Source organism: Canis aureus, chromosome 22, assembly GCF_053574225.1.
Source record: "Canis aureus isolate CA01 chromosome 22, VMU_Caureus_v.1.0, whole genome shotgun sequence".
NCBI classification, from domain to species: domain Eukaryota; kingdom Metazoa; phylum Chordata; class Mammalia; order Carnivora; family Canidae; genus Canis; species Canis aureus.
In genome coordinates, this window is record NC_135632.1 from 35763181 (window position 1) to 35785976 (window position 22796).

The 22796-nt window shown below is 38.6% G+C and overlaps 1 protein-coding gene, 1 long non-coding RNA gene and 1 other non-coding gene across 16 annotated transcripts in view; 2 read left to right on the top strand and 1 right to left on the bottom strand.

Annotated features, from left to right (window-relative positions):
- NEK10 (NIMA related kinase 10) overlaps positions 1 to 22796 on the bottom strand; it is a 233913-nt gene that overhangs the window by 79910 nt on the left and 131207 nt on the right. For all 14 annotated transcript variants that reach the window (XR_013361388.1, XM_077865476.1, XM_077865473.1 and 11 more), the window contains 2 exons: positions 12462 to 12591; positions 11850 to 11920 (listed from right to left, as the gene is read on the bottom strand). Coding sequence is in view for 13 of the 14 variants with exons in the window: in XM_077865476.1 (XP_077721602.1) it covers positions 11850 to 11920; positions 12462 to 12591 (201 nt within the window). In the remaining variant the exon portion in view is untranslated. The remainder of the gene's footprint in view (positions 1 to 11849; positions 11921 to 12461; positions 12592 to 22796) is intronic.
- Positions 1467 to 13252, top strand: LOC144294009 (uncharacterized). Its single transcript, XR_013361394.1, has 3 exons — positions 1467 to 1590; positions 11604 to 11781; positions 13089 to 13252. It is a non-coding gene; the product is annotated as an uncharacterized LOC144294009 (long non-coding RNA).
- On the top strand, positions 17017 to 17123 carry LOC144294451 (U6 spliceosomal RNA). The gene has a single exon (XR_013361829.1). It is a non-coding gene; the product is annotated as a U6 spliceosomal RNA (small nuclear RNA).

The following is a 22796-nucleotide window of genomic DNA, read 5'->3' on the forward strand; positions in this document are numbered from 1 at the left end:
AGCTGTGTAAAGTGCTGGCACATTATAAACGCTCACTATGTTGAAAGGAAAATGCACACTTTTATTGGTCCTCCATTCCGTCCCACATTTAACCAACACAAAATTCTGTGGCTTCTCTCTACTAAATATTTATTGAATCCATATTCCTCCCATCTAATCCCACCACTATTAGCCTATTTGATCATTGCTTTCTTGGACTATTGAGTCTCCTAAATGATACTCATTGCTTGTCTACCTCTGGCCACACTGTAAACTGCCACAGAATAATATTCCTATATTTGACTACATCACGTCTCTGTTCAGAATTTCTCAATAAACCCTCATGGTCCAATAGAACAAAACTGATATTTCCAGCATTATATACAAGCCCCCTCTGGAACTGGCCCTTATTTTCCCCCACAGTGTCATCCCTGCCTTCTCCTCCTCCAGCTCACACCCACTCCTATCTGTCCTTTCTCATATAACTCATGGCTCTCTTACGCCATTTCCTTGCTCATTTTATTCCTTCTGCTTGAATTTTTTTTTTGTCAATGGTATCTGCCCCTTTCCAGATCCCATCCCTATCTGCTTGCCAAAAACCCCACTCTTTTCAAAGTCACCATTAGGAAGACTTCTTGGATCACCCTCAAATGATTTCTCATCCCCTTTTTGTATATTCTCATTATATTTAAATCCTTAAATGACCATAATATTATATTGTAATGATCCATTTCACCACTAGAAACTTGGAAACTTCTTGAGAGGACAGACGTGTCACCTTCGCCATGATCCTCAGCATGTAAAAATGGAATCTGGGTTCTGGTAGGTACTCAGCAGATGAATGAGTGAATGAATGAATGAACAAATGAATGAACTTAGAGTTAACATCTAAGAATTTACCAGTCCCAAATATATATCCCAAATATTTGGCCACAAACTTTTAAACTTCCTGGAACATCACTTACCAGAAGTTCCAATTTAGCCTCGATTCTCTAAAATACATCTCTGCTTAGATATTTCAGAGAAATTCTTAAGAGTGAACAAATGCTTCAATGATTCTCTAATCAAATAGACATAAAATCATTTTCTAGAAAAAAAATCTAGGTTGTTCTTTGTTCTACTCATCCCACCCACTTTGTCCTCAATCTGCTCTGAGACCAGACAGAATTAGAGGGATCTGATTATATTCATTTTGTGTTTTAAGAAACAAACAGTTGAGCATTACAGTGGTGTGAGTTGTTCCCTTTGTCTCTCTCCTTCAATTTATAACTAGTAGGACATCCGTAACCCAATAGGGTTTCCTCTGCATACCAAAACACGATGCTCGGGAGATCTATACATCTCTATGTGGTGAGAGATCTATACATCATACAGATCTATACATCCATACATCTGAGTGTGGATTAGACGGAGGGTCATGGAAGTGATGGAAGCAAGGGTTCAGTGTCAGAACAGAAGGAGACTGAAATTCTAAAAAAAGAACCAAACAGACATTCTGGGGTTCAAGAACTCAATCAATTAAAGACTGCACCACAAAGCACTAGAAGTACAGCAAATAAGACAGAAGAGAGAATAAGTGATCTGGAAGACAGGAATCTGGAAATGTTTCAGGTAGAGGAGAAAAGAGCTTCTATATTTAAAAATATTTTTAAAAAATGGGACATCTGGGTAGCTCAGTGATTAAGCATCTACCTGGAGTCTCAGGATTGGGTCCCACATCGGGTTCCCTGTATGGAGCCTGCTTCTCCTTCTGCCTGTGTCTCTGCCTCTGTGTGTGTGTGTGTGTCTCTCATGAATAAATAAATAAAATCTAAAAAAAATTTTTTTTGAAGTGAAGAAACCCTATAAAAGCTATTAGATTCCATTAGAAGAGCCAATGAGAATAATGAGTATACTACAAGGACAAGAGAAGAGGAAGGTGGCAGAGGGATTATTTAAAGAAATAATAGCTGAGAACTTCCCGAAGCTGGGGAAAGGACTAGACAAACAAGTCCATGAAGCTAATAGATCACCTTATCATATCAATGTGAAAAAACTTCAAGACACATTAGAGTGAAGCTGTCAAAAGAAAGAATCTTAAGGGCAGCCAGGGAAAAAGAAACTAATCTACAAAGTAACTCCTGTTAGACTATCAGCAGATTCCTCAGCAGAAAATCTACAGGCCAGAAGAGAGAGGAATTATGTATTCAAAGTATTGAAACAAAAATCATCAGCCAAGAAAACTCTGTCCTTCAGCAATGTTATCCTTCAGGCAAGAAGGAGAAATAAAAGCTTTCTCAAACAAAAGCTAAAAAAGTTCACCACCAGTAGGCCTACCTTACAAGAAATGTTGAAAGGAGATCTTCTACCTTAAACAAAAGATAAAAGTACACAAAAATTCAAGTAAAGTGATAAATAGAATCACAAAATTCTAACTCTATTTTAGAATAAGGTGTTAAACAACTATAACATAAAGACTAAAGGCGAAAATCATTTTAAAAAAACTAGAGTGATTACAATTTGGTAATAAACACATAGCGTTAAAAAGGGATAATCTGTGACAACAAAAATATAAAAAGACGGAGAGGAAAATGATAGATCCTGTATAGACAAATGAAGGTAAGTTGTTATCAGCATAAAATGGACTATTTATTTATGAGACACTTTATAAAAACCTCATGGTAACCACAAAACAAAAATATAGAGCAAAGATACAAAATTGTAAAAAAGGGGAAAGTGAGCAGATTATCATGGAAAACCACCAATCTAAAAAGGTAAATAGAAACACAAAGAAGGGGGATCCCTGGGTGGCTCAGCAGTTGAGCACCTGCCTTCGGCCGAGAGTGTGATCCTGGAGTCCCAGGATCCAGTCCCACATCGGCCTCCCTGCATGGAGCCTGCTTTTCTCTTTGCCTGTGTCTCTGCCTCTCTCTCTCATGAATAAATAAATAAAATCTTAAAAAAAAAAAAAAAGAAACACAAAGATAAAGAAACAATAGAGACATAAAACAACCAGAAAATCAGACAAAATGGTAGTAGTAAGTCTTCACCACTCTAAATGTAAATGGATGAACTCAATCAGAAGGCATGAACTGGCTAAATAATTTTTTTTTAAAAAGGACCATATTTGCCATCAGGAGACTCACCTCACCTCCAAAGACAAACACACAGATTCAAAGTGAAAGAGTAGAAGAGAATACTTTGAGCAAACAGTAACCAAAAGAAAGCAGATATAACTATACTTACATCAGACAAAGCGGATTTTAAGCCAAAAATGTAATGAAACAAAGAAGATCATTATATAATGATAAAGGGGTCAATACACTAAGAAGATATAACAATAATAGATATGTATTCTCCCAACCTCTCGGCATTGAAATATATTAAGCAAATATTAACAGATCTTAAAAGAGAAATAGTCAATACAATAATAGTACAGGACTTCAACACCCCATTATTAGCAATGGATAGATCATCCAGACAAAAAAATCAATAAGGAAACATTGAAATTAAACCATACTTTAAAACAACTTAGCTGAGACATATAGAACATTCTACCTAATAGCAGCACAATACACATTTTTCTCAAGCACAAATGGAAAATTTTCCAGAACAGATCATATGAGAGCTCACAAAACTAATTTCAACAAATTTAAAAAGACCTGACATACCAACTATCTTCTCTACAATAACATGAAATTAGAAATCAACAGGAGAAATGTGAGTAGATTTTACAATACGTGTAAACTCAATAACACAACACTAAATAACTACGCGTCAAAGAAGAAATCAATAGGGAAATAAAAAATTATCCAAAACAAATGAAAATGAAAATGCAACATATCAAATTTTGTGGGATGCCCAAAAACCATCCTAAGAAGCAAGTCCCCGCCCCCAAAAAAAGAAGCAAGTCTATAGCACTAAACGCATATATTAAGAAATTAGAAAGATCTCAAATAAAAAAATCTAACTTTGTACCTCAAGGAACTAGAAAGAGAGAAACAATTAAACACAAAATTAGCAGAAGGCAGGAAATAGTAACAATCAGAGTGTAAATTAAGTAGAGTCCGGGAAAACAATAGAAAAAATCAACGAAACTAAAAGCTGCTGCTTCAATAAAACAAACAAAATGGGCAAATCTTTGTTAGGCCAAGAAAAAAAAAGAGAGAAGGCTCAAATAAATTTAGAAATGAAAAAAGAGACATCACAGCTGATACTACAGACATATAGATAAGAAATGGATACATTTCTAGAAACACACAACCTACCAAAACTGAATCAGGAAAATAGAAAATCTGAACACACCAATAATGACTCAAGAGACTGAGTCAGTAAAACTCTCAACACCGGAAACTCCAAGGCCAGACAGCTTCACTGGTAAATTCTATCACACATTTAAGGAAGAATTAATGGCAATCCTCTTAAGACTCTTCCAAAATATTGAGAAGGGTACACTTCTCAAACTCATTTTACAAAACCAGCATTGCCTTGGGTCTATACAACAAAAACTATAAGACTTTGCTGAAAGAAACTGAAGAAGATGCAAATGGAAAGACATTTTGTATTCAAGTTTCAGAGGAATAAATATTGTGAAAATGGCCATACCACCCAAGCCATCTACAGATTCAATGCAATTCCCATAAAAATACCAAAGGCATTCTTCACAGAAATAGAAGAAACAGTCCTAAATGTATGTGGAACCACTAAAGGCCCTAAATAGCCAAAGCAATCCTGAGAAAAAAAGAATAAAGCTGGAGGGATCATACTTCCTGATTTTAAATTATACCACAAAACCATACTAATAAAAACACTATGGTACTGGCACAAAAATAGATCCATAGACCAATGAAAGAATATAGAGAGCTTAAAACTAAATCCAAAAAACAAAACTAAACTAAACTAAACTAAATCCCAGCATACACAGTCAATGAATATTTGACAACGGAGCCAAGAACACCCACTGGGGGAAAGATAGTCTCTTCAACATATGATGCTGGGAAAATTGAAGAAATATATGCAGAATAGAGAAACTGACCCCTCTCTCATATCACCCACAAAAATAATTCAAAATCTTCAGAGACTTAAACATAATATCCGATAGCATAAAACTCTTAGAAGAAAGGAAAGGAAGAAGCTCCTTGATATTGGCCTTCACAATGATTTTTTTAATGTGATGTCAAAAGCACAAACAACAAAAGCAAGAAACAACAAATGGAACTACATCAAATGCAAAAGTTTCTGCACAGCTCTCTGCTACTCAGTTCACAAAATGAAGCAGCAGGTTAGAGAGCAGAGAAAAATTTTACAAATCACAGATCAGACAGGGATTAATATCTAAAGTATATAAAGAACTAAACACAACACTCAAATAATCTGATTAAAAATGGGCTGAACTAAATAGATTTTTTTAAAGATTTTATTTATTTATTCATGAGAGACACACAGAGAGAAAGAGGCAGAGACACAGGCAGAGGGAGAAGCAGGCTCCGTGCAGGGAGCCCGATGTGGGACTCGATCCTGGGTCTCCAGGATCACGCCCTGGGCTGAAGGCGGCACTAAACTGCTGAGCCACCCGAGGTTCCCCCTAAATAGATATTTTTCCAAAGAGGACATCAAAATGGCCAATAGGGACGTAAAAAGATGCTCAACATCACTAATCATCAAGAAGATGCAAACAAGGGCACCTGGGTTGCTATTGGTGAAGTAGATGGCTCTTGGTTTTGGCTCAGGTCATGATCTCAGGGTCGTGAGATCAAGCCCTGTGTTGGGCTCTGCACTCTGCGTGGAGCCTGCTTCAGTTTCTCTCTCCCTGTCCCTCTAGTGCACTTTTTTGCTCTCTCTCTCTCAAGTAAATAAGATCTTAAAAAAAACAAAGAAGATACAAATAAAAACCACAATGAACCTTGTACCTGTTAGGATAGCTATCATCAAAAGGAAAAGACATAACAAATATTATTCATAAGGATTTGGTGAAAAAGGAACACTTACACATTGTTGGTGAGAATGCAAATTGGTCCAACCACTATAAGAAACAATATGGAGATTCCTTTAAAAAATTAAAAAATAGGGGCAGCCCAGGTGGCTCAGTGGTTTATTGCCGCCTTCAGCCCAGGGCATGATCCTGGAGACCTGGGATCCAGTCCCAAGTCGGGCTCCCTGCATGGAGCCTGGTTCTCCCTCTGCCTGTGTCTCTGCCTCTCTCTCTCTCTCTCTTTCATGAATAAATAAATAAAATCTTTTTAAAAAATTAAAAAATAGATCTACCATATGACCCAGCAATTCTACTTCTGGGAATATACTCCAAAGCAAAGAAAACAGAATTTCAATGAGATTACCTGTACTTCCATGTTATCACAGCATTATTCACAATAGCCAAGATACAGAAACCCAAATGCCCATCATCATATGAATGAATAAAAAAGAAGTGGTACATATATATAATGGGATACTATCCAGCTATGAGAAAGGAAGATATACTCCCACTTTTGATAACATAGATGGAACTTGAGCACATTATGCTAGGTAACATAAGTCAGAGAAAGACAAGTATTGTATGATACCACTTATATGGAATCTAGAAAAATCAAACCTATAAAAAAAAATAGAAAATAATGGTAGTTACCAGGACATGAGGAATGCGGAGGATAAGAATGAAGGTGTCTAAGGGTGCAAACTTGTAATAAGTCATAAATAAGCCATAGAGATCTGCACTGAATAATGAATATATGTCAATGATATTGTAATATAATTATGTGATAAATATTGCTTCAATGGCAATCATTTTAAAATATATATGTATATCAAAGTGATAGATACACTGTATACCATAAAATCATAAAATGTAACATGTCAAATTTACTTTGGGGAAAATTTTTTAAAAAGAGAAAACCAAAGAGTTGAAGGTAGGGTGAAAAATGTAAAGATCCTTAGAACTAGCTGAAAGCATTAACCATGCTAGTCATCATGACCGCCTCTGAAACAAAGCACCAGACAGCTTCTGCAACCAGGCTCAGATAGAGAAATGTAAGGCAATTAGAAGATTTTATGCATAAAAGGAAATGTTCCTTTTTAAAAAGTAAACAGACAATAATCTCTGAACAGTGTACAGGAAGGTAAAAATAGTAACTCTGGTACTGGGCAGAGCAACAAAATGGATTTATTTTCTGCTCCAAACTCTTCAGAGTTGCTAAGTTACTCTTCCAGTGTAAAAGTCTGCTAGGAAAGAAAAGTTCCAGTGATAAAATGTGCTTGTACACTACATGAACAAACAAGAAACAAAGAAAGATACTGCACATGAGACACAATTGCATGAGCTCTACCCCCAAGACAGGATGTAGAAGGAGAAAATGAGAAGATGGAAAAAGCAAGAACATGTAATTGGAAACACCAAGTGTGAAATTAAGAATGAGTCTAGTGAATTTGTGCATCAACAGTTGCCTTGTATTTCAAAGGCTCTATCACGTTATTCACGATCAGTTCTGAGCCTGATGATTTGCTGAGTCATAAATTATCATTAAGACCACTTTTGCCTTTATGTATTCCTCACATCGATTTTCTGAAAAAAAAAAAAAAAAAAAAAAAACCAAAAAAACAAAACAGGAAACTAAGAAAATAGAAAATTGAATTTGCTTCCTTATTCTTTGGAACTTCATTTTTAAAGATTAAAAATCCAAAGCAAATTAAATATGTAATTGCATAAAATTCATGACTGAATTTGGTTTCGTGTCAAATTTTCTAAAGGTAAAACTCTGGGATTGAACCCAGATAATGAGTCCTGAATAACCTTAAGTGAAAGCCACATCTGCTACAGAATGCACAGTCATCTTAATGTATAATCATTATAAAATGAAAATTAAATTATCAGTTCTTACTTATTATGGCATCTTAGTATTTTGAATTAAAAGTATCCTTACAGGGGCGCCTAGGTGGCTCAATCCATTAAGAATCTGCCTTTGGCTCAGGTCATGATCCCAGGGTTCTGGGATGGAGCCCCACATCTGGCTCCCTACTCAGCAGGGAAACCTGTTTGCCTCTCCCCCTCCGCCCCTCCGCAACCCCATTCATGATTGCTCTTTTGGGCTCTCTCAAATACATAAAATCTTTTTAAAAAGTACCCTTACAAATAATCCAGAGTCCCCTAATAGTGATCATTCATCCTCTTAAACATTCTGGTGACAGGAAACTCACTACCCACACAGTAGCCTGCCTCACTGTGGATATGTCTTAATTCTGACACACACTTCTTTTTTTTTTTTTTTTTTTAAGATTGATTTATTTATTTATGAGAGAGAGAGAGAGAGAGAGAGAGAGGCAGAGACACAGGAGGGTGGAGAAGCAGGCTCCATGCAGGGAGCCCGACGCAGGACTTGATCCCGGGACTCCAGGATCACGCCCTGGGCCAAAGGCAGGTGCTAAACCGCTGAGCCACCCAGGGATCCCCCTGACACACACTCCTAATGGCAAACTGACCTGGGCCTTCTCAGAACTCCACTCCATGGTCTTGGCTCCACTTTCTGAAGTTCCATAGAATAAACCCAGTTGTTTTCATAGTTTCAGTATCATTTCATTTTCATGCTTGTACTCCCAAACTTGTTGACTCAACTTCCCAGCCACTATGAAAACAACACCACTTCCCTCCATCAACACCATGACCGCTCCAGTCAAAGTCACCATCATGTCCTAGTAGAGAGCTGGATCTGGTTCCCCCCTCCCCCCATTCCCTGCTATCTATTCCCCACAGGGCAGCCAGCATGATCTTTGCTACAGAAGAAATTTTCACTATATCTCACCTATAAATAACCTTAAGTTTTCTCCTCAGTGCTGGAGACAAAGATTCAAAACCCTCAATGTGAAAAAAAAAAAAAAAAACCCTCAATGTGGCCTATCAAACCTAGCCAATCTGGCCCCTATTAGCTTCCCCAGGCCTTTGGCTATTCTCTTCCTGACTTAACACACTACATCTCCAATTTCTTTCCATTCCTCTATGAAATAGAAATCCATTCTGTATACTATAATTAGTGATTGTTCAGGTCTCAGATTACATGTTCTTTCTTCATAGAAACTTCTAAAAGTGCTTAGAGTAGACCAAATCCTTCTGGAATCTCTCATTGCTCCCTTTACCATTCTGCATAAAATTTATCATAATTTGTTTTATATACTTAATTCCTTTTTTAATAAATTTATTTTTTATTAGTGTTCAATTTGCCAACATATAGAATAACACCCAGCGCTCATCCCATCAAGTGTCCCCCTCAGTGCCCGTCACTCAGTCACCCCCAACCCCCGCCCATCTCCCCTTCCACCACCCCTAGTTTGTTTCCCAGAGTTAGGAGTCTCTCATGTTCTGTCTCCCTTTCTGATATTTCCCACTCATTTTTCTCCTTTCCCCTTTATTCCCTTTCACTATTTTTTATATTCCCCAAATGAATGAGACCATATAATGTTTGTCCTTCTCCGATTGACTTATTTCACTCAGCATAATACCCTCCAGTTCCATCCACATCGAACCAAATGGTGGGTATTTGTCATTTCTAATGGCTGAGGAATATTCCATTGTATACATAGACCACATCTTCTTTATCCATTCATCTTTCGATGGACGCCGAGGCTCCTCCCACAATTTGGCTATTGTGGACATTGCTGCTATAAACATCGGGGTGCAGGTGTCCCGGGGTTTCATTGCATCTGTATATACTTAATTCTAAAAATAGTAATGCTATTATTAATAACAATATCAAATTTTATTGAGGGTTCACCAGTGCTAGGTACTGTGCTAAAAGCACTGCAGGCATCATGTTATTTAATCTTCAGAACAAGCCCATGAGTAGTTACTATTGCTAGTTGTACATCACAGATGAGAAAAGGGCATGGGTGGAAGAGTAGGGATTAAAATCCAGCTTATTCTAGAACCTATTGATGTTCTTAACGTTTCCATATAGTGTTGGTACCTGACTCCTCCACTAATTGTTAGCCCCAAGACACATGGATACCAATATCCAAGGAGCCTGTCAGAAGCAAATTATGGTCCTGTTTACCCAGTGTCACAAAATGAGAATAATGTGTCTGTACATTTCCTCTGTACCACCTCTCCCCTGCTCTTTGTGGCACTCAAATACCTATGAAAAGGAGAAATTAAATGAGTAAATCTGGTATTTTTGTCTTGACATCTCTGGAGACCTCTTGAATTTTTAAGGCACTTTCTAGAAAACAAATAGCAGAGAAGAGGATCAAATTGTAGAGATGAGCAATTTAAATACATTTGTCTGGATTCATTAGCAACAGGGCACAACCTAATATATACAGAATTCAGATTACTCAGAAAAGGGTTTCAGCTCATTTCCTATAATATTAACAATGATAATTGCCCATATTGCTTAAGATTTGCCATTCACCAAGCTCTATGCTAAGTGATTTTCATAGTTACTTTGTATAATTATCATACCAGCTTGATGAGGTTAGTATATTACAGTCCCCTTCTTACTGAATGAGGGAACAGAGATACAGAAAGAATGGTTAAATGTTTGTTCAGAGTCTACAGTTAGTGAAACTCAGCCCCGGCTGGGCCTGGGCCCCTTAGAACTGTAGGACAGGATTGTGCTCAACAAGGAAAGATTCAAGATATAACCCTACTAACTGTGAGGAGAAATTAATGCAAAATGGTGGGATGGGAGGAGAAACTGAAGGGAATACATCTCTTGCATTTCATCAGAGGTAATGCTAAGTGCCAGGATAGATACAAAGCCAAGTTTAAAAGGAATTGGGCCCAAGAATGGATAAATATTCTATCTGGGGTGATTCTGGGATTTCTGTAATAATAATGAGGATTTGATTCAGCTCAATGGGGCAGGGAAGTAATCTTGAGCCAACTTAGGAGCATACATTGGTATAGAAATAACAATGAGTCAGAAAACAAGTCATTTATTCACACAACCAATATTTGTTAAGGGACAATCTTGTCCCAGACACTGTTCTGGCCACTGAAGAGCTATGAAACAGACCAGAAAAACTCTTGCTCTTGTAAATTTTTCCTTCTGGTGGGGACGACACAGGCAATAAATAAACAAATATGCACACACACACACACACACACACATACACACACACGTATCTAACATGTCAGCACATGGGTGCTGCAAGCTTTATAAAGCCAGAAAAGGAGGCAGAATGTGGATTGGCTGTGGGGGCATCAGGAGCAGACTCCCCAGTGATGGGAAATAACAGCAGAGACACAAGGGAAGTGGGGGGGGAGGGGGCTGTGCCATGCACGTATCAAAGAGAAGACAAGTCCAGAAAAGGGAAAAGCAAGGACAAAGATCTGTCATGTCCTGGTAGAGAGCTGGGACAATCCCTGTGAGGTCAGAACTTTGCAAATGCACAGGAAATGATTTTCCTTAAACTACTACTATATTAGTGGCTGGAGCACCTCTTTCTGACTTCCTTTGAAAAATTATTATGCCACATAACATTACCAATTTAAAAATAAAAATGAAAAATTACTTGCAATTTAACATGGCCTTTCTCAGTTTCCCATGTCTTTGACTAGCCTTTTCCCACATCCATGCATATATTTACAGTTTTTATCAGAGTTACAAACAGCTTTACATCCTGTTTGTTTTACTTAGCTTCATATCATATTTGTTTTACAGGTTGTTACAAAGCCTTCTGAATAATCATTCTAATGGTTGCATAATATTTCAAGTACATATACTACTTCCTCTTGGACACTTCAGTGGCTTCCAGATGGTCATCATTACTGATGATGCACAAATATTTTTCTAGGTTTGGATTATTTGGGAGCCCTTCCTCTTCATGAATATTTACATGGTAAATCTGTAGAGACGTGAGATATTTCTTGATCATCCCCATAGGTTTGAAATTGTGAGAATAATTACCTGCTGATGGTATCTGTCACTTTCTCAGAGTAGATGCCTTCTGGCACTGGTTCATATACTGCCTCCACTATCTGCAAAATAGACAGATTAGTGTGATGGACATAAGGAGGCCATTAATATGTACAATACTTGGCCACAATATGAGAGCTACTCAATAAGCATTATAGCCACGCACAAATTTTAATCAGAAAGAAAAACATCCCAACAAATAAAAAATTAACATCAATTAAACAATTCTTGAGCACAGATTGTATGCTTCAAGCTGAGTTAAAGTTAGCCTCAGATTCATAATAAATGATGCGTAGGATAATTTAATGTGCCGATTGTAGGCAGTCCAAACCACAATTAAAAATAAAAGACCAAAAGTAATTTGATATATTTATTTGTATAATTTTCTATGATAAATGAAGACAATTATAGGGGGAAATGTGCCATAGCACATGACGTATATTTAGAAGAAAGGGGGAAAAATGAACTAGATCATGTGGCCCGTAAAACAATGTGCCTGCTTTTAATTGATAATTTTATAAAAATCACAAATGTTCTATTTAGGAAGAAAAAGAATGGCATTTTTAGCAACACAGGACCCTTTTGTCTCCCAACACTGCTTACTTTTGTAGCCAGGGAGAGCATGTTGGTGCTGTAGAAGGGAGGATTCAGAGTTGCCATCTGATAAAGAATGCAGCCTGCTGCCCAGACATCAGCTTTCTCCCCGTACGGTTCACTCTTCAGTACCTCAGGGCTGAATTAAAATAAGGATGTTAATAGATACTGAAAAAGGGAGAATAAATCAGCACAGAAAAAGAGTCCAATTTTCAAGCAATAGTTGGAGATATGAGAAAAAAAGAATTGAAACTCTTTATCACTAATTCAGATAAACATATTAAAAAGTATCTTTGAATTCTCCCAGACTCAGAAGCACAATCAAACAATTCCATTTTAAGCACTAAGTATCAATGAACCATATAAATATTGCCTATTAAGTATGCAAGAAAGTTTTTATTTCCAGAGACAATCACCTGTCTACGGTAGATGGAACTGTTGGCCTCAGTTCTCTACTGTTCTGGAGATTTTGCAGAACTCATTCTTACAATGGTCTCTTGGGGGGCAGTATTTGTTACCCACCCCTGACTCGATTTTGTTTTGTGTTGCTTTGGCCAATGTTAAATGGAAATAACAGTGAACCAGGCCAGAGAATTTGTTTTAACAAATACTGAGTGCTTTCATTTGTCCTTCTAGGAGATTCTGTTCATTACCAAAAAAGAACACATCGCAGTGGCTGCTGTCCCGCCAGCCTAGGACCAGCATAAGATACATGGAGCAGCTCTAACCCAAACATTGCATAAACCTACAGCCTGAAGGAGAACTTGCCCAGAAAACCCAGACCTGTGAGTCTGACAATAAATGCTTATTGTTGAACTCCACTGAAAGTTTTGTGATTTGTTATGCGGTATTATTATGGGAAACTGACTGTTAAGCCCCCTCCCTTTGCTACTCAACTCTAGGCTATAAAGTAGGAAAAAGATCATATTTAAATATGTTGCAGAAAATGACGATATCCATCATGTTCATATCTTCTGAAATTGCACTTCAAATCTGGACATAGATGCTGTCAGTCTTTAAAAAAGTTAAGCTGTGAGAGTTTATGAGTTTGACATTTTTTTAATGTGGAGGGGAGCGCACTTCCCCTGGATATTTTGGAATAATAGAAGTTCCTCTATCATATTTGTAGAATGAAACTCCTCAAAGAGTTGAAAGTACTTAATACCCACACATCCTAAATTATGTAGTTAGCAACTCAGTACAATGATATGCATTTAAGATTATGCTCAGCCCTCTACATAAAAAGAGTAGGGATTAAGAGTTAACTTTGATGGTGGATTAGGGTATAAAGAAACTCATAAATTGATACTAGAACAATATAAATCAATGTTGACTATTAAGAATAATCAAGGAGTTGCTATTTTTGTGAGATTATGAAGAATTTAATTCCTCGCTTTGGGTTTACATTATGTGCTTGTAGAGGAAAGTATGATTTCTAGGTCTTTCAGCATTTTCATATTTGGTATTTTTGAGTTCAATAATATGTAAATGAATGAACTCTGCTGGTTCTAACTGCATACAAAGTGTCTCCTGTTGTTACCTGGTCAACTGTTCACATTTAAAAAATGCCTTAACAAGATGTAATACCCTCAACAGAAAAAAAAAATGTCCTTTGTTCCCACAGGCAAGTTTCTCAGGTATAATCTATGGAGAAATCAGAGGAGAACTCAGAGGATTTGTTTCATATTTCCAAAAGCTCATGAAGAAGATGCTATGAATGTTCTACCCATTTCCCCTCAGACCATTCTTCCATTTCCTGTTCCTGGTATACTTTCACTCTCAACAGCCAGTATCTATATGTCTTTGGAAGAGAGCCTTAACTTCTTCTCAGAAAATAATTACTCAACCTAAGGCAAAACACTTGTAAGGCAAGAGTTTACTCAGTTGATTGTTGTTCTCATCATTTCATCCCCTCCTTCTTCTCACTGGAGACCACAAACTCCTCTTATTCCCATAGGCATGACCCTTTGCACTGTGGCTTTGCAGCTCACATCAAGGAATGGAGTCTATTTCTCTACCCCTTGAATCTGGACTTGATCTGACTTGCTCTGGCCAAGAAGATGCCAGCAAAAGTGACACAAAGAGATACTTTGAAAGCATAGTCTTTGGGGCTTTCTCTTCCTTCCTGCTCTTGAAAATTGTATGAACACAACTGGATGACTGAACCCAGGTCTGCCTGCTGGATGATGACAAAATCTGGCCCAATTACCTCCAGCACTATTACGTAGAGATAGTCAACCATCAGATCTGTGAGTGAAGCCTTTGGAAACCAGGTAACCACAATGCATACTGAGCCCAGCCAGTATTCTGATCAGTAATCCTCACTGGGACCGGCTCAATTTGCCAACACATAGTGTATTGATTAAAAAAAAAAAAAAAAAAAAAAGGTTTATTGAATTAAGCCACTAAGTTTTGAGACAGTTTGTCAAAGTTATTCTCAAAGCTGTACATGAGCTCCTAAAAAAAGCCCAAGAATTGCTTCTCTGAAAAAGAGTAAGAAAGGCAAATTAAAGATAACACAGTTGCCAGTTATTACTTTGCTTCTGATATAAACTTCAAATATCCTCTAAGGTAAGAATTTCATAATTACAACCAAAAGCAATTACAAACAGAGCACAGGACACTTGTGATTTCTAGAAGCCACAACAAAATGTTCTGCCCATAATTCATATGAAGTCCCAATCCCACTACTTCAGAATGTGACCATATTTTAAAGTAAGTTCTGAATGAGATGACTAAGTTAAGATGATGCCCCTAGGATAGACCCTAACCCAATAGGACTGATGTCCTTATAAGAAGAGGAAGAGACACCACGAGCATGCAGGGACAGAAGAACAACTCTGTGAAGCAGCAACAAAAGGGTGGAATGAATTCTGGCATCTGTAAGCCAAAGGAGACAGGCCTCAAAGGAAACTAAAGTGGCCAACACTTTGATCTTGGACTTCCAGACTTCAGAACTGTGAGAAAATAGATTTAAGCCACCTAAAAATGAGGTATTTTGGTTATGGAGGCCTTAGAAAACTGAGAAAACTAATGCATATTCTATGAGAAATCCTACTCATGCTTTTTTCACCTTCAAAAGGGAAATATGGCTAAAGTCACTAATTCAATCACAATTTACAAATATTGTATAAGTTTTTTTGGTGGTTATTATTTAGAAAATCATTGCAAAATAATTTGTTGTCCTTTCCAATTTCTCCACTTAAGGTGAGCCCAACCACATTTAGAAAAATACAGAGATTTATAGCTAGCAATGACAGGAGTTAAATGCATACACATAACAATTTAAAATGAATTTTTTTCCAAACAAAAACATTATTCTGTATTTTAAAAATGGCTATCCCTATGTGATCCAGTCATCTAAAATCTTTTAGTTATAAAACAAAACTTAAGTGATATTAAACAACAATAGGGTCTCTTCTGGCAAAGATTTAAATATTTATAATTAAGTGTGCAAAAATTACAGCCATTGTCAATTATACATCAATAAAAAAGTATTTTTATTATTGCTAATATAATATATAACATGGTGACTATAGTTAATATTAATGTATTATATACTTGAAATTTGCTTAAAGTACATCACAAGCATTCTCATCACAAACAGTAAGAGGTAATTACATGAGGTGATGGATATGTTAATTAGCTTGATTGTGGTAATTATTTCACAATATGTAAGTACCCTGAAACATCACATTGTACACCTTAAATATATACAATTTTTAATTGTTATTAGTACCTCAACAGAGCTGAAAAAAAATTTTAAGCAAAGCCAGGGGTAGTAAAGAGTTAGGTGGATGGCAAGGAACAATGTGTATTTTATTATAAATATTTTAATAAATACATAAACATAACTCATAATCGGCAGCTTTTGGGATGCGGCTGGATGCTAACCATGACCTCTGTTTTAAAAAGTCATAAATTCTCAAATAGTGAAAATAAGGTAGAAGAAAGATGAGGTTGGAAGGATGCTTAATCTAATTTAAAAAAGATAAAGTTTTTGTTTAGATTTTAAAATTGTGCCACTAGCCCTTCCCTGATATATAAACAATTAAGTTTCTAATTTCCAAGGATTCTTATTTACTAAGTGAGGTAAACAAGAAAAACAGTGGACCTCAATGTCTTTCAAAACATTTAAAAATATGAATATTTTGATAACTCTTAAGTATTTCAATAATATGATGATTTATATAAGTTTGGAGGGGGGACTTTTTTCCTTTAAACAGACCAAAGTAGGGCAGTCCTGGTGGGTCAGCAGTTTAGCACCGCCTTCAGCCCAGGGCGTGATCCTGGAGACCCAGGATCGAGTCCCACGTCGGGCTCCCTGCATGGAGCCTGCTTCTCCCTCTGCCTGTGTCTCTGCCTCTCTCTCTGTCTCTCATGAATAAATAGATAAGAAATCTTTAAGAAATAAATAAATAAATAAATAAATAAATAAATAAATAAACAAACCGACCAAAGTAAATGAAATTAGATGACAGGTGTTAAAAGGTTTTGTGTGGACGGTAAGTATATTCTTCTTTCCTGCAGTAGTTATATCACATTTGTTAAAAGTTTGATTATTGGACTCACTTTGTCAGCACATGTACTAAAATTAGAATGATACAGTGAAGATTAGCCTGACATGTACACAAGATTGACATGTGAATTTGTGAAGCGTTCCATATTTTGGTAACAGTAAGATGGCAGGCAAAAGGTACTATACATTAGGATTATCCTCTAGTCAATAAAGTTGTTTCCTATGGGGTAAAGAGTAACAATTCTGATACTGCTATTTATGTATCCTGGAATTAGCAGATGGCAAAAACCAGACTTCTCACTGTTGGAGAGGGAGTCTATAGATAAGCAAGGAAAGAAGTAGGTTAAGTGTACTGTATCACAGGGTATTGAAATAGAGTTGGGTCTAGATAACACTCATGTTTAGCTTATTATTGATACCTATGGTTGCATATAGAAATCGTTATAGATACATGTAGGTACACAGGTTAGTATACGCATATATCTAGCTGAAAGGCCTAGAAATAACAACATCCCATTAGCAATGAGCACTCTTAACACCAGATCTTGGTTGGTTAGTTCATTCCTTCTTTCTTTCTATTTTTTCCTTCCTTCCTTCCTTCCTTCCTTCCTTCCTTCCTTCCTTCCTTCCTTTTCTCTTTCTTTCTTTCTTTCTTTCTTTCTTTCTTTCTTTCTTTCTTTCTTTCTTTCTTTCTTTCTTTCTTTCTTTCTTTCTTTCTTTCTTTCTTTCTTTCTTTCTTTCCTTTCTTTCTTTCTCTTTCTTTATTTTCTTTCTTGAGAGAGAAAGAGCACATAGATGTTGGGAGGGAAAGGCAGAGGGAGGGAGAGAGTGAGAATCTTAAGCAGGCTCCATGCCAGTGCAGAGCCAGGCAACACATGGTTTGTTCTCATGACTCTGAGATCATGACTTGAGCCAAAATCAAGAGTTATACGCTTAGCCAGTTGAGCCACCCAGGTGCCCCCAGATCTTGGTTTTTAATGCTATTCTGCAACAAAAGGAATCAGGACTCCTTGGAGAAATGCCTGATTCTAGGACTGGAGGCAGGATATATCTAAATGGAGCATCTTGTAGTGCCATGTAGTACCAGAAAGTTAAGTGTTCAAAAGGAAAAAAAAATGATGAGGTTATGTCAAAGGGACACAGAAGACAACCTAAAAAGCTCCCAATGACCAAATGTGGAACAATTTGAGTGGCAAGATAAATAAAATAGTTATCAGTCAGCTTCAGGTGCCATAACAAAAGAACACAGATGGAATTTGTAAGTAAGGAGGGAGGAGCAAGATGGCGGAGGAGTAGGGTCTCCAAATCACCTGCCTCCACCAAACTACCTAGAAAACCTTCAAATTATCCTGAAAATCTATGAATTCGGCCTGAGATTTAAAGAGAGACCAGCTAGAATGCTACAGTGAGAAGAGTTCGCGCATCTATCAAGGTAGGAAGACGGGGAAAAAGAAATAAAGGAACAAAGGCCTCCGAGGGGGAGGGGCCCCGCGAGGAGCCGGGCTGAGGCCGGGGCGAGTGTCCCCAGGACAGGAGAGCCCCGTCCCGGAGGAGCAGGAGCTGCACCGACCTTCCCGGGGGAAAGGGGCTCGCGGGGAGTTGGAGCAGGACCCAGGAGGGCGGGGATGCCCTCGGGCTCCCGGGGACAGTAACAGCAACTGCGCGCCCAGGAGAGTGCGCCGAGCTCCCTAAGGGCTGCGGCGCGCACGGCGGGACCCGGCGGGACCCGGAGCAGCTGAAGGGGCTCGGGGGCGGCTCCGCGGAGGGGGCTGCGCGGCCCCGGGAGCAGCTCGGAGGGGCTCGGGCAGAGGAAGAGGCTCCGTGCGGAGGGGGCTGCGCGGTTCCAGGAGCAGCTCGGAGGGGCTCGGGCGGCGGCTCCGCGGAGGGGGCTGCGCGGCCCGGGAGCGCGAATCCACCAGCGCAGGCTCCGGAGCACAGGGCGCCGGGACACAGCCCAGGATCCGGCCTCCCCCGGGACAGGCAGAGGCCGGGAGGGCCCAGGACAGCGAGGACGCTCCTGCCCCAGCTGAGCAGATCAGCGGCCCCGCCCGGAGCCTCCAGGCCCTGCAGACGGAGAGCTCCGGAGTTCCTGCCGGAGCTGAATCCAGGTTTCCAGAGCTGCCCCGCCACTGGGGCTGTTCCTCCTGCGGCCTCACGGGGTAAACAACCCCCACCGAGCCCTGCACCAGGCAGGGGCACAGCAGCTCCCCCAACTGCTAACACCTGAAAATCAGCACAACAGGCCCCTCCCCCAGAACACCAGCTAGACGGACAACTTCCAGGAGAAGCCAAGGGACTTAAAGAACACAGAATCAGAAGATACTCCCCCGTGGTTCTTTTTTTGTTTGTTTGTTTTTGTTTTTGTTTTTGTTTTGTTTTGCTTTTTGATTTGTTTCCTTCCCCCACCCCCTTTTTTTCTCCTTTCTCTTTTTCTTCTTTTTTTTTTCGTTTTTTTTTTCTTTTTCTTCCCTTTTTTTTTTTCTCTTTCTCTTTTCTTTCCTTCTTTCTCTCCTCTCTTTTTCTCTTTTTCCCAATACAACTTGCTTTTGGCCACTCTGCACTGAGCAAAATGACTAGAAGGAAAACCTCACCTCAGAAGAAAGAATCAGAAACAGTCCTCTCTCCCACAGAGTTACAAAATCTGGATTACAATTCAATGTCAGAAAGCCAATTCAGAAGCACTATTATACAGCTACTGGTGGCTCTAGAAAAAAGTATAAAGGACTCAAGAGACTTCATGACTGCAGAATTTAGAGCTAATCAGGCAGAAATTAAAAATCAATTGAATGAGATGCAATCCAAACTAGAAGTCCTAACGACGAGGGTTAACGAGGTGGAAGAACGAGTGAGTGACCTAGAAGACAAGTTGACAGCAAAGAGGGAAACTGAGGAAAAAAGAGACAAACAATTAAAAGACCATGAAGATAGATTAAGGGAAATAAACGACAGCCTGAGGAAGAAAAACCTACGTTTAATTGGGGTTCCCGAGGGCGCCGAAAGGGACAGAGGGCCAGAATATGTATTTGAACAAATTCTAGCTGAAAACTTTCCTAATCTGGGAAGGGAAACAGGCATTCAGATCCAGGAAATAGAGAGATCCCCCCCTAAAATCAATAAAAACCGTTCAACACCTCGACATTTAATTGTGAAGCTTGCAAATTCCAAAGATAAGGAGAAGATCCTTAAAGCAGCAAGAGACAAGAAATCCCTGACTTTTATGGGGAGGAGTATTAGGGTAACAGCAGACCTCTCCACAGAGACCTGGCAGGCCAGAAAGGGCTGGCAGGATATATTCAGGGTCCTAAATGAAAAGAACATGCAACCAAGAATACTTTATCCAGCAAGGCTCTCATTCAAAATGGAAGGAGAGATAAAGAGCTTCCAAGACAGGCAGCAACTAAAAGAATATGTGACCTCCAAACCAGCTCTGCAAGAAATTTTAAGGGGGCCTCTTAAAATTCCCCTTTAAGAAGAAGTTCAGTGGAACAGTCCACAAAAACAAAGACTGAATAGATATCATGATGACACTAAACTCATATCTCTCAATAGTAACTCTGAATGTGAACGGGCTTAATGACCCCATCAAAAGGCGCAGGGTTTCAGACTGGATAAAAAAGCAGGACCCATCTATTTGCTGTCTACAAGAGACTCATTTTAGACAGAAGGACACCTACAGCCTGAAAATAAAAGGTTGGAGAACCATTTACCATTCGAATGGTCCTCAAAAGAAAGCAGGGGTAGCCATCCTTATATCAGATAAACTAAAATTTACCCCAAAGACTGTAGTGAGAGATGAAGAGGGACACTATATCATACTTAAAGGATCTATTCAACAAGAGGACTTAACAATCCTCAATATATATGCTCCAAATGTGGGAGCTGCCAAATATATAAATCAATTATTAACCAAAGTGAAGAAATACTTAGATAATAATACACTTATACTTGGTGACTTCAATCTAGCTCTTTCTATACTCGATAGGTCTTCTAAGCAAAACATCTCCAAAGAAACGAGAGCTTTAAATGATACACTGGACCAGATGGATTTCACAGATATCTACAGAACTTTACATCCAAACTCAACTGAATACACATTCTTCTCAAGCGCACATGGAACTTTCTCCAGAATAGACCACATATTGGGTCACAAATCGGGTCTGAACCGATACCAAAAGATTGGGATTGTCCCCTGCATATTCTCGGACCATAATGCCTTGAAATTAGAACTAAATCACAACAAGAAGTTTGGAAGGACCTCAAACACATGGAGGTTAAGGACCATCCTGCTAAAAGATAAAAGGGTCAACCAGGAAATTAAGGAAGAATTAAAAAGATTCATGGAAACTAATGAGAATGAAGATACAACCGTTCAAAATCTTTGGGATGCAGCAAAAGCAGTCCTAAGGGGGAAATACATCGCAATACAAGCATCCATTCAAAAACTGGAAAGAACTCAAATACAAAAGCTAACCTTACACATAAAGGAGCTAGAGAAAAAACAGCAAATAGATCCTACACCCAAGAGAAGAAGGGAGCTAATAAAGATTCGAGCAGAACTCAACGAAATCGAGACCAGAAGAACTGTGGAACAGATCAACAGAACCAGGAGTTGGTTCTTTGAAAGAATTAATAAGATAGATAAACCATTAGCCAGCCTTATTAAAAAGAAGAGAGAGAAGACTCAAATTAATAAAATCATGAATGAGAAAGGAGAGATCACTACCAACACCAAGGAAATACAAACGATTTTAAAAACCTATTATGAACAGCTATACGCCAATAAATTAGGCAATCTAGAAGAAATGGACGCATTCCTGGAAAGCCACAAACTACCAAAACTGGAACAGGAAGAAATAGAAAACCTGAACAGGCCAATAACCAGGGAGGAAATTGAAGCAGTCATCAAAAACCTCCCAAGACACAAGAGTCCAGGGCCAGATGGCTTCCCAGGAGAATTTTATCAAACGTTTAAAGAAGAAATCATACCTATTCTCCTAAAGCTGTTTGGAAAGATAGAAAGAGATGGAGTACTTCCAAATTCGTTCTATGAAGCCAGCATCACCTTAATTCCAAAGCCAGACAAAGACCCCGCCAAAAAGGAGAATTACAGACCAATATCCCTGATGAACATGGATGCAAAAATTCTCAACAAGATACTGGCCAATAGGATCCAACAATACATTAAGAAAATTATTCACCATGACCAAGTAGGATTTATCCCTGGGACACAAGGCTGGTTCAACACCCGTAAAACAATCAATGTGATTCATCATATCAGCAAGAGAAAAACCAAGAACCATATGATCCTCTCATTGGATGCAGAGAAAGCATTTGACAAAATACAGCATCCATTCCTGATCAAAACTCTTCAGAGTGTAGGGATAGAGGGAACATTCCTCGACATCTTAAAAGCCATCTATGAAAAGCCCACAGCAAATATCATTCTCAATGGGGAAGCACTGGGAGCCTTTCCCCTAAGATCAGGAACAAGACAGGGATGTCCACTCTCACCACTGCTATTCAACATAGTACTGGAAGTCCTAGCCTCAGCAATCAGACAACAAAAAGACATTAAAGGCATTCAAATTGGCAAAGAAGAAGTCAAACTCTCCCTCTTCGCCGATGACATGATACTCTACATAGAAAACCCAAAAGTCTCCACCCCAAGATTGCTAGAACTCATACAGCAATTCGGTAGCGTGGCAGGATACAAAATCAATGCCCAGAAGTCAGTGGCATTTCTATACACTAACAATGAGACTGAAGAAAGAGAAATTAAGGAGTCAATCCCATTTACAATTGCACCCAAAAGCATAAGATACCTA